Source organism: Giraffa tippelskirchi, chromosome 8 (assembly GCF_054371585.1).
Source record: "Giraffa tippelskirchi isolate mGirTip1 chromosome 8, T2T-mGirTip1v1.2.pri, whole genome shotgun sequence".
NCBI classification, from domain to species: Eukaryota; Metazoa; Chordata; class Mammalia; order Artiodactyla; family Giraffidae; genus Giraffa; species Giraffa tippelskirchi.
The window spans coordinates 10131033-10143580 of record NC_137282.1 but is presented as its reverse complement, the minus strand read 5'-3'; the positions used below and the strand labels follow the sequence as shown (position 1 = coordinate 10143580).

Here is a 12548-nt window from a genome sequence, read left to right as displayed (position 1 = left end):
AGGAAAAAACAAATGAAATGTTCACAGTGGAAGTCAAATCAATGCTGGTGATTACCTTGAGGTAGCATTTATAAACTATACATTCAAGAAATGGAGCTGAGGAAGACAAAATGTAGATCAGAATGTTATTTATCAACAACTTGGAATTACAGCAAAAACTCCTTTGAGGAAGGATAAGAATTGTGATTATTTATAGACAGAAGAATTTCAAGTGGAAAAGATTGCAGGTACATGACAAGGAAGTGGAATATCTGTTAAATCATATAATGGAATACTCAAATCTGAATGTTTGATGATGTCTAGGAAGTAAGGAGAAAACCAAACACTTTGTTTGCTAATCATTACCAATGTATCTTTATATTACTCCTGTGTAGGATCATTGCTTTTATCAAGGGCGTGTTGCAGAGATTCCAAATTCAGTTGTGACACTTAGTACCTGCTCTGGACTCAGGTAATGGCATATTTCAGAGATATACATGATTGAAATCCTATGTACTCTTTTACTTTTAGAAACTTCTTGAAGGATAGATGAAAGACAAAGAAAATGGACACATATTGTCTTTCTTCTCATCTACTTTTTGCATCCGTTTGTCTTATCATTTTCCCTTTTCTCTTTTTGTCTCTCCAAGGCTTGCAGTTATAAAGTTTATTCCAAAAAAGCTGTCACTAGGATGAGAAATATTCCAATTACTGATCCACACTAGAACTGCAAGGATTCCTAAATGCTATAATAGATAGAAGGTAGAAAATTGGATTTAAAGGTTAACCCAAGTGAAATAGGATGATTCTTAGGTTTTAGACAACAAAGGTCATTATCAATTTTGTACATAATGTTTTAATTAATTTTGATTCCTATCTATCATTGCAAAAATCTATATTTTAATTTTTATGTATTTAAATATTCAGGGGATTATTGCAGTTGGAGAATGTCAGTTATGGAATTGAACCATTGGAATCTTCAGCTATATATGAGCATATTGTTTATCAGATAAAGAATAATAAAATTGATTTTTCCCCCGTAGCAGAAAATTATGCTACAACCCAATTGACAGATAAGTCCTACAAAATTCTTGTGAAATCAGAAGTAAGTAGTAACTTCTTTTACGAGATATTCATTTATGCAACTGGTGGTAATCATATTCTCACTGAAATTTGTTTAATTTGGAAAACCAATGTAAACTGAAACTGATTATAATAAAACATTCTCTTGTAAGTTATTTACTTTAAATATATTTTTGTTTAGTCATTTTGTTGTTTTCTTGTTTAGTCACTAATCATATCTGACTCTTTGCCATCCATGGACTGTAGTCCCGCAGGCTTTTCTGTCCATGGGATTTCCTGGACAAGAATACTGGAGTGGCTTGCATTTCTTTCTCCAGGGGATCTCTCCAAAACACATAAACTTATAATATATACTTTATAAAATTGTAGTATATTTTGTCTATTTATATTTTTACTTTAATCAAGTAATGAACTGTACAAATGTACCAAATTTTTGAGTATTCACTTGTCTTATAGTTATATTTAAGAATAGGTCTATTTCCAAGTTTTTAGATATATATATATCCTAATCTCCTTAAGAGAATGTGCACAACTTTACATTTGCCATCAGTGGGTAAGGAAATGAATCTCTGTTCATGTATTCTTAGCAAAACTGGATATCCTGTTTAGAGAAGCAAATGAAACATGATTTAATTTTTGATGGCCTCCATCTCACTGTTGCTTTAATATGCTTTCATTTATTTTGCCAAAGATATTGGTATAAATGTGAATTAATAAAATTGTCCTTTCAGAAAGTCATAAAAATAGTAAAATGTAATCATATATAGAAATGAAAATTTGTATAAGAGAGCAGCTGACAGAGACAGAGGTAACACCATGTCAGCTACCTTAGCTTTAAGTTCCAGTTGATTAGGCTGTAGCCACAAGAATTTAAACAAGTAATATCTTTCTGTGTTTAAATTTTCTCCTCTGTAAAAATCCAGTAATACAAATAATGCCTAATATTTTAAAGATTTTACTTTTAAGATTTTAAAATATTTTAAAAATTCAATAAATTTATAGTTGAAAATTACTTAGCATAGTATGTGTAAAATATGTGATCAATAAATATTAGTAAATATTGCTATTAATGCTATTAATATTTGCTGTCTATAGTTTCTAATGTAGTGAAGCAAGGTCAGTGGAACTAATTATGGAAAGTTTAGATACAAAACAAAATGCACTGATGAAACAAAAGACACTAAAATTTCAGAACCAAGAAGCCAGGGATGTCACTGCAGGAATGAAGGGAAATAAGTGGGTGTTGATATATTTGTGAATTAAATAATTCCTTTCACCCTGAATTCAACAGTCTTAAATCTAGGTCTGTCCAGTCAAAGCTATGGTTTTTCCAGTAGTCATGTATGGATATGAGAGTTGGACCATAAAGAAAGCTGAGCGCCGAAGAATTTATGCTTTCTAACTGTGGTGTTGTAGAAGACTCTTGAGAGTCCCTTGGACTGCAAGGAGATCCAACCAGTCTATCCTAAAGGAAATCAGTCCTGAATATTCATTGGAAGGACTGTTGCTGAAGCTGAAACTCCAATACATTGGCCACTTGATGTGAAGAACTGACTCACTAGAAAAGACCCTGAGGCTGGGAAAGACTGAAGGCAGAAGGAAAAGGGGATGACAGAGGATGAGATGGTTGGATGGCATCACTGACTCAATGGACATGAGTTTGAGTAGGCTCAGGGAGTTGGTGATGGACAGGGAGGCCTGGCGTGGTGCAGTCCATGGGGTCGCAGAGTCTGACATGACTGAGTGACTGAACTGAACTGAACTGAAATCTATAGCTTTAATTAAGCATGTTTTCACAAGCACTAAAATTTTTGCAAGCACAAATATACAAGTGAATATCTTCAATAGAAAAGATATTTTAGAGAAAGTGAGAATAATTAAATAAAATGTTATATTTTAGGCATGTTTTTACATTTATGAAAGGAAGCACAAGTAAACTCATAATCCAGGTAAATGCCACATGATAACAACAGTGAAAAGTAGAACAAACAAAATACACAAAGAGTTTACCTGCTAAAAACATATTGGACACATAGAGTTACTCTGCCGCTTCCTTAAACCCCACTAAAGTGAAAAGTAGTTTTTAACATGGCATTAGCATACACACAAAAACAGGGTAATAACAATGGAAGTTCATTAGCAGATAGATAGCTGATTAGCCACTAAAACCTGAATTCTTTCCTGACAATTGAAATAGAATATAGGAAACTTGATATACACTTGGAATTACTCAAATGTTTTGGAATTGCATATCCAAATACCTAAGGACATGATGTTAAGAGTGGGCCTAGGAAGAGAAGTGGTTGAAAATAAGGTGTACAAATATACGTAAAACCTGATTTCCTCTCCTAACCAATTGTTTTTGTTGTAAACTCACAGATAGTTTAAGGCTCTTCTTTTGGTGGAATCTGTGAAGTGGGAGTCTTTGTAAATCACAATAGAAGCTGGTTATGTAGAATTGATGTTTTTGAACTGTGGTGCTGGAGAAGACTCTTGAGAGTCCCTTGGACAGCAAGGAGAGCAAACGAGTCAATCCTAAAGGAAGTCAACCCTGAGGGCGGGGTGGGGGGATGGGGGGCGAGATGGGGAGGCAGGACACATGAATACCTATGGCTGATTCATGTTGATGTGTGGCAAAAACATCACAATATTGTAAAGTAATTATCCTCCAATTAAAATTAATTAATTAATTTAAAAAATTCACAGGAAAGACTGATGCTTAAGCTGAAGCTCCAATACTTTGACCATCTAACGTGAAGAGCTGACTCATTGGAAAAGACCCTGATGCTGGGAAAGATTAAGGGCAGGAGGAGAAGGGGGCAACAGAGGATGAGATGGTTCAATGGCATCACCAATTCAATGGACATGAGTTTGAGCAAACTCCAGGAGACAGTGAAGGACAGAGAAGCCTGGCGTGCTACAGTCTATGGGGTCACAAAGAGTTGGACATGACTGGGCGACTGAACTGAACTGAGATGATGATACTGAAATTCGTGTGATTAAGTTAAACTTGGCACACTAGATACTGGGAAACAGGTTTACACACTCTTTAGAATCCAGGAGGGAACGTAACCCCACCACAAAAGAGTCAAAATTAAGCATGTTGACCGCAGGGTTTTCTCAACAAACTTCCCAGATAATTTACCCTCTGTGTATACAGCAGGCCATAAGCTCCATAGGTGGTCTTAGATGTTGGAATAAGCTGTCAATGCCTAACATGAAGAAGCACTAAACATATGATGAAACAATTCATTATGGTAGACAGAGACATGGAAAAATTCAAAGTGTTTAAGCTTGAGGCACCAAGTAATAGAGAGAGTGAAGAAAGCAAAATAATATCCTCAGAGAGGTAGAAGAAAATATTTCATCCACAAAATAAGAACAGACTGCAGTTTAAAAAATAGCACTCAGCAGATAACAGGTAAAATTAAAAGCATGCTAGACATATGTAAAAACTCAAAGTTCATCAGGTAAAATTCCGGGAATCACACAAAAACTAAAATGTGAAGACACAGAAATTTGAGAGATAAGGTTCAGTTAAAATAACAATATGGATGATGAAATATAAGGCTAGTGTAAATAAACATAGAAAATTGAGAATCAGAATGATTTAAGCAGAGGTTCCAGACCAACATTAAAAAAAAAACACACCTGGTTTCTTATATAAAAAAGCAGTGCAGAAGAGCATGAAACTCCCTGCCTAGCAGTAATATTGGTGATTGAAAGGTAATACAAGAGTTACTTAAAATGAGGCAAAATTTCAGCCTATAATTTTATTCCCAGTCAGAACTACATAATTGAGATTTTTTTGTTGAAAACATTTATTTCCTCCCTATTGTGAATGCTCATGCTAACATGTAAAACAAACCACACACACACACAAAAGAAAAAAAGAAAGAGAGAGAGAGAGACTCTAATCTCACTGGGAATGAAAATGTAGCAGCCACAACATACAGTTGTCTTTGAGACAGTATTACTTAAATCACTACAGTAAAGCAGACTTTCAGAAACATCATTTGGGAATATTCACTCTGCCTTTGTAACTTGAAATTAGCATTGACAAACTATAAACAATCAGGTGTGGCTATGTTCCAAGAAAATGTTTTTTTTTGCAAATGAGTGGATATATCATGGGCCATAGCCAACTCCTGCTATGGAGATTCACATTGTAGTGTCGGTATAATTGTAGAACAGTGGAACACAACAGCGAAGAAGTAGACCCATGTGCTCTGGCCCAAATGAATACCCACAAAGATGCTAAGGCCTTTGAAAAGTAAAGAATGATCTCTCGATCAGATGATACAAGATTGGAGTTTTGTGTAGAATAAAATGAATCTTGACTCTTATTCCAAAAAATTGAATTAGCACACAGGGTTTAAGTGTCAAGTGAAAGTGAAAGTTGCTCAATTGTGTCCGACTCTTTGCAACCCCATGGACTGTAGCCTGCCAGGCTCTTCTGTCCATGGAATTCTCCTGTAATACTGGAGTGGGTATCCGTTCCCTTCTCCAGGGGATCTTCCCACCCCAGGAATCGAACCCAGGTCTCCTGCATTGCAGACGGATTCTTTACCATCTGAGCCACCAGGGAAGCCCATTAAGTGTCAAAGCTAAACATAAACTTCCTAGTAGGGGACTTAGAAGAAACCAGATCAATGGACCACAAACTTGTGAAAAGATATTCAGCAGAATTCAGTCATCAACATCAATCTTAATCAGCATCAATCATCCAGGAACTGCAAATCAAAACCTCAGTGTGATCTCAATACAGACTGACAAGAATGGATATGATGCACAAGAAAGACAATACCAAACAGAGTCAAGTATGTGGAGCAATTGACGTTAGTTCATGGAAAAAATGCAAAATGATCAAATTGTTGGATTTGCAAAAACCTCATTTAGACTTTTCCATATGATGTAGCAGAAAGACCTGAATGAACCTTTTGGCCAACCCAACACTTTATAAAGCAATCGAGCTTTTGCACTACTTTATACATATTGAAACATCATGCAAATCAGGTTTTCCAATTCTAAGCATTTATCCTTAGATCCAACCAGTCTGTCCTAAAGGAGATCAGTCCTGGGTGTTCATTGGAAGGACTGATGTTGAAGCTGAAACTCCAGTACTTTGGCCACCTGATGCGAAGAGCTGACTCATTTGAAAAGACCCTGATGCTGGGAAAGATTGAGGGCAGGAGGAGAAGGGGACGACAGAGGATGAGATGGTTGGATGGCATCACCGACTCAATGGAAATGAATTTGGGTAAACTCCGGGAGTTGGTGATGGACAGGGAGGCCTGGTGTGCTGCAGTCCATGGGGTCACAAGGAGTTGGACACGATGAGTGACTGAACTGAACTGAACTGAAGCATCAATCAAAAAAAAAAAAAAAAAGAATATAACTTCCCAAAGACCTGTACATGGATATTCATAGCTGTTTCATTTACAATAGCTAAGATGTTTAAATAATCCAAATGATCATCAACAGTTAAAAGTATAAACAAATTGTTTTATATTTATAAAATATCACACTTCATAGCAGTAAAAACAAATGAGTTACCAATAATCACAGCAACACAGTTGAGTGCTGAATGAAAGAAACCAGATATACAAAAAACATACCATATGATTCCAGTTATACGAAATTCTAGGATAAATTGTTGTAACCTATAGTAAGAGCTTCCTCAATGATGAGGACTTCCTGATGGCTCAGTGGGTAAACAATCTACCTGCAATAAGGGAGACTCAGGAGATGCAGATTCAATCCCTGGGTTGGGAAGGTCTCCCGGAGGAGGAAATACAACCCACTCCAGCTCCAGTACTTTTGCCTGAAAAATCCTATGGACAGAATGGACGGAGGAGCCTGACAGGTTACATACAGTCCAAAGGGTTGCAAAGAGTCAGACGTGGCTGAGCACAAGCCTAAGACAAGACAGTGATGGGAGAAATCAGATTACTGGTTGCCTTCAGCCCTGTAAGGTATTAACTTGGAAGAGGGGGATGGAAATATTATTTTACTGATGGTAATGTTTGCACGGGTATATACATTGCTACTAGTTTGTGTAACTGTTCTTGAAATAGATGCATGTCATTGAGGGTAAGCCACAATAAAGTTAGTACACCTAATTACAAGTACAAAAATGATGATAAAATAGAGGCAACATTTGGGGGAAGGTTAATGGGAATTTGATTAACTTGGAAGAATGGATGAGGGACCTAGAAGGTTTTGAGAGGAAGGAAACAATAATTCTCCCTCAATTCAGTAACTTTTTTGAAGATTCTAATTATCAAGAATATAAGGCAAAAGTTTCTTATTTGTTCCTAAAATTTTTATACAGAATCTCACCAGCTTATTTACTCTGTTGGGCATAGATCCTCTTATTTTCCTATTTATATCTTTACATATTTGTGTCTGTAGCTATTATCTACCAATATATCTATTAATATATCTATCTATACCTCTGTACGTGTGTATATATATGCAGTCATATAATGTACATAATTACAAACAATATCAAGAATTTTAAAATGTTTTATGTAATCTATGTCCTCTGTTTTGCAGAAAAACTCAGATGTGCTGCTGAAAAGAGTTCTGAAAATACAAATTATTATGGATAAAGCCTTGGTATGCACTATTGATACATTTCCTTATATCATTTTTGTATTTAAATTGGAAGGAAATATGAAAAGCATCTTTATTTGCAATGCAGATATATGATACTCTGTTCAAAATGTGTATCTCAGTGTAACAGGACATAAAGACATGTTGTCAGTTGCCATTCCATTGGCAAAGAGGGGTCAATACCAGTATTTATTGGAAATCATGTAAAACTTCATATGTAAGGGAAGATTCTACTTGTACTGTAATTTATTGGATTATAACTAGTTGTGTATACTTCTGAAACCACCCAAAATTGTTGTGAAATTTTCTTAAATCAATTTCCATTTTAGAGTAAGCTATTTTATTTATTACTCAGTTGAAGATCCTGTTATTAAATATTGTCTTTTATAAGATTATTTTGTGCATTGTAATTGCTTAGGTTCTCCAGTGGAAACTTCATTTTTAAAAACAGATGAGTAATTCATAGGAACACATTTGATTATGGAAGTTTTGATTTTTGCAATTAATTTTAGCAAACACAGGCAGCAAGTTAAAAATAACCTACTTTGTTCATCATCACTAGTAATTTTGTATCAATTTCTTAGTGTCATGACATTCTAGATTTTTGCATAAAAGGAAATATTTAGATCTTTAAATAATTTTTTAAAAGTAATAGCAGGAAATGATATGACACTAGCTCTGAGGTCCCTGGACCCTGCAACTCGACTCGAGAACTCAACTCTGCCTACTAGTAGATAGTTAAAAGTGAAAGACTTACAAACAGGAATACTCCATTCAGCAAGTCTATTCTTCAAATTTGATGTAGAGATAAAACAGAACTTAAAAGAGTTCAGCAACATGAAAGCAGCATTACAAGAAATGTTAAAGCAATTTTGTTAAAGAAAAGTCCCAAACTGGAAACAAGAATTATGCAAGGAAAAGTTCATTAGTAAAAGCAAACATACAGTAAAGGCAGGAACTCATCTCACACGCAAAGCTAGAAAGAAGGCTGAAAAAATTTTGTTTTTTAACAAAATCACCTATATCCACAATAAGGAGTTAGGAGATACATAAAAAAATTAGATGTAAAACAAGATATTAACAGCAGTAATTGTTATGGGAGGAGAGTACACATGCATGGTGCTACAATGTATTTGAAATTAAGAGATCAGCAACTTAAAAGTCATATAGGTAGGGGGATAGATAGATAAAAACTTAATGATAACTGCAAAAGAAAAACCTATACTAGATACACACAACAAAAGTAAAAATGTATCCAAATATAACAAATCATATGAGAAAGGAATAAGACAAGAAGAAAGAAACAAAAAAGACCTACAAAATCAAGTCCAAAGCAGTTAGGAAAATGAAAATGTTAACACACATATCAATAATTATTTTAAATGTAAATGAACTAAGTGCTCCAATAAAAAAGAAATAGAACAGTTCAGTGGATACATGAAAAAGACTCATATATGCACTGCTGAAAAACAGTGCCCTCTCCAGAAAGGGAACATAACTTCAACATAATATAGCTTATATATGAGAAACCTACAACTAACCTCATTCTTAATGGTGAAAAGCTGAAAGCACTTTCTTTAAGATCAGGAAAAATACAAGCATGTCCTTGCTCAAAACTTTTATTCAACATAGTGCTCAAAGTATTTGCCATAACAGTCAATAAAGAAAAATAAAATGCAAATTGGAAAGGAAGAAGTAAAATAGTCACTATTTTCAGATGACATGATACTGAGAAAATCTAAAGACACCACCAAAAACTATTAGAACTCATCCATGCATTTGGTAAAGTTGCTTGATGCAAAATTAATATATAGAAATCTGCTGTATTTCTATAGATTAACAATAGAGTATCAGGAGAAGAAATTAAGAAAACTATCTTACTTAACATACCATTACATCAAAATGAATAATACCTAGGAAAAAAATCTAAACAGTCAAAAAACCTGTATACATACACATGGAAAGATATACTGTTTTCATAGATCGGAAGAATCACTATTTTTAAAATGCCCATACTCTCCAGGCAGTCTACAGATTTGGTGTAATCCCTAACAAAATACCAATGGCATTTTCCACAAAACTAGAACAAATAATTCTAAAATTTTTATGGAAATGCAAAAAATCCCAAATAGCCAAAGCAATCTTGAGAAGGAACAGAGGAAGGTGTCACACTCTCTGACTTTAGACTATATTACTTAGCTGCAGTAATCAAAATAGTATGATACAGGAACAAAACAGACACATAAATCAATGGAACAGAATGAAGAGTGCTTAAATAAATGTATGCATTTATAGTCAATCTACCACAAAGGAGGTAAGAGTATACACTGAGAAAACAGTCTTTTCAGTAAGTGGTGATGGCAAGACAGGACACCTACATGTATAAGACTGAAATTATAACATTTTCTCATACCATATACAAAAATAAACTCAAAGTGGAATAAAGACTTAATGTAAGACAGGAAACCATATTACTCCTAGAAGAAAATATAGGGAGAACACTCTTTGTTTTAAATCATAGCAATGTTATTTTTTATTTCTCCTCTGGCAAATAAAATGAAAGAAAAATAAACAAATGGTACATAATTAAACTTAAAAGCTTTTGCACAGCAAAAGAAAGCAGAAGCAAATGAAAAGACAACCTACAAAATGGGAGAAGATGATTCCAAATTATATGACTGATAAAGGGTTAACACTGAAAATGTACAAACAGTTCATGCAATTCAATATCAAAAAACAACCCAACTGAAATAATTGAATAGACATTATTCAAGGAAGAGCTACAAATGACCATTAGACACATGAAATGGTGCTCAACATCATTGAAATTCCAATCGAAACTACAAAAAGATATCACCTCACACCTATCAGAATGACTATCATGAAAATGCCCACAAATAACAGATGTTGGCAAGGATGTGGAAAAAAGGAGAAATCTTTTCACACTGTTGGTGGGAATGTAAATTGAGGTAGCCACTATGGGAATCAAAAATTAAAAACAGAACTAACATGGTGGTGCTTTAGTTGCTGAGTCAGATCCAACTCTTGTGACCCCATGGACTGTGTAGCCTGTCAGGTTCCTCCATCCATGGGATTCTCCAGGCAAGAATACTAGAGTGGGTTGCCACTCCCTTCTCCAGGGGATCTTCTTGACCCAGGAACTGAACCTGGGTCTCCTGCATTGCAGGCAGATTCTTTAGACTGAGCTGTGAGGGAACTAACATATGATTCAACAATTATATCCCTGGATATATATTTGAAGAAAATAAAAAACACTAATTGAAAATATACATGCACCCCAGTGTTCATAGCAGTGTTATTTACAATAGACAAGAGCTACCTAAGCACCCATCAAGAGATGAGTGAATAGGGAAACAATAAAGTAAAGAAAAGACAAGCCATGCATTGGGAGAAAATATTGGAAAATGATGTGACCAAGAAGGGATGAGTCTCTAAAATTTACAAACAGCTCATGACACTTAACAGCATCAAAAGAAACAACCCACTCAAAAATTGTGCAGAAGACCTAAATAGACATTTCTCTAAAGAAGACATACAGGTGGCTAGTAGGCACATGAACAGATGTTCAACATTGCTAATTATTAGAGAAATGTGAATCAGAAACACAACGAGATATCATCTCACACCAATCAGAATGGCTATCATCAAAAAATCCAAGAACAAGAAATGTGAGAGAGGGTGTGGAGAGAAGGGAACCCTCCTACACTGTTGGTGAGAATGTAAATTGGCGCAGCCACTATGGAGAACAGTATGAGTTCAGTTCAGGTCAGTTGTTCAGTCGTGTCCGACTCTTTGTGAACCCGTGAACCGCAGCATGCCAGGCCTCCCTGTCCATCACCAACTCCCGGAGTCCACCCAAACTCATGTCCATCGAGTCGATGATGCCATCCAGCCTCTCATCCTCTGTCATCCCCTTCTCCTCCTGCCCTCAATCTTTCCCAGCATCAGGGTCTTTTTAAATGAGTCAGCTCTTCGCATTAGGTGGCCAAAGTATTAGAGTTTCAGCTTCAACATCAGTCCTTCCAATGAACACCCAGGACTGATCTCCTTTAGGATAGACTGGTTGGATCTCCTTGCAGTCCAAGGGACTCTCAAGAGTCTTCTCCAACACCACAGTTCAAAAGCATCAAAAATTGATGCTTTCTTTATAGTCCAACTCTCACATCCATACATGACCACTGGAAAAACCATAGCCTTGACTAGATGGACCTTTGTTGGCAAAGTAATATCTCTGCTTCTTAATATGCTATCTAGGAAGGTCATAACTTTCCTTCCAAGGAGTAAGCATCTTTTAATTTCATGGCTGCAGTCACCATCTGCAGTGATTTTGGAGCCCAGAAAAATAAAGTCAACCGCTGTTTCCACTGTTTGCCCATCTGTCTGCCATGAAATGATGGGACCGGATGCCATGATCTCAGTTTTCTGAATGTTGAGTTTTAAGCCAACTTTTTCAGGGGAACAGTATGGAGGTTCCTTAAAAAGTAAAACTAGAGCTACCATATGATCCTGCAGTCCCAGTCCTAGGCGTATCCAGAGAAGAACATGGTCCAAAAGGATACAGGCACCCCAGTGTTCATTGCAGCACTGTTTACAATTGCCAAGACTTGGAAGCAACCTAAATGTCCATTGACAGCAAAATGGATAAAGATGATATGGGGTGTGTGTGTGTGTATATATATATATATACATATATATATATACACACACAATGGAATATTAGTCATTAAAAAGAACAAAATAATGCTATTTGCAGCAACATGGATGGACCTAGAGAGTGTCATACTGGGTGAAGTAAGTCAGACAGAGGAGAAATATCATATGACATGCCTTATGTGCCCAATCTGATA

General features: G+C 35.7%; 1 protein-coding gene across 21 annotated transcripts in view; it reads left to right on the top strand.

Annotated features, from left to right (window-relative positions):
• LOC145518870 (A disintegrin and metallopeptidase domain 3-like) overlaps nt 1-12548 on the top strand; it is a 112514-nt gene that overhangs the window by 21851 nt on the left and 78115 nt on the right. For 13 of the 21 annotated variants that reach the window (XR_014063392.1, XR_014063388.1, XR_014063387.1 and 10 more), the window contains exons 5-7: nt 375-451; nt 907-1084; nt 7621-7683. Coding sequence is in view for 11 of the 21 variants with exons in the window: in XM_081523988.1 (XP_081380114.1) it covers nt 375-451; nt 907-1084; nt 7621-7683 (318 nt within the window). In the remaining 10 variants the exon portion in view is untranslated. The remainder of the gene's footprint in view (nt 1-374; nt 452-906; nt 1085-7620; nt 7684-12548) is intronic. The other 8 variants (XR_014063394.1, XR_014063393.1, XR_014063391.1 and 5 more) reach the window with 1 other exon arrangement.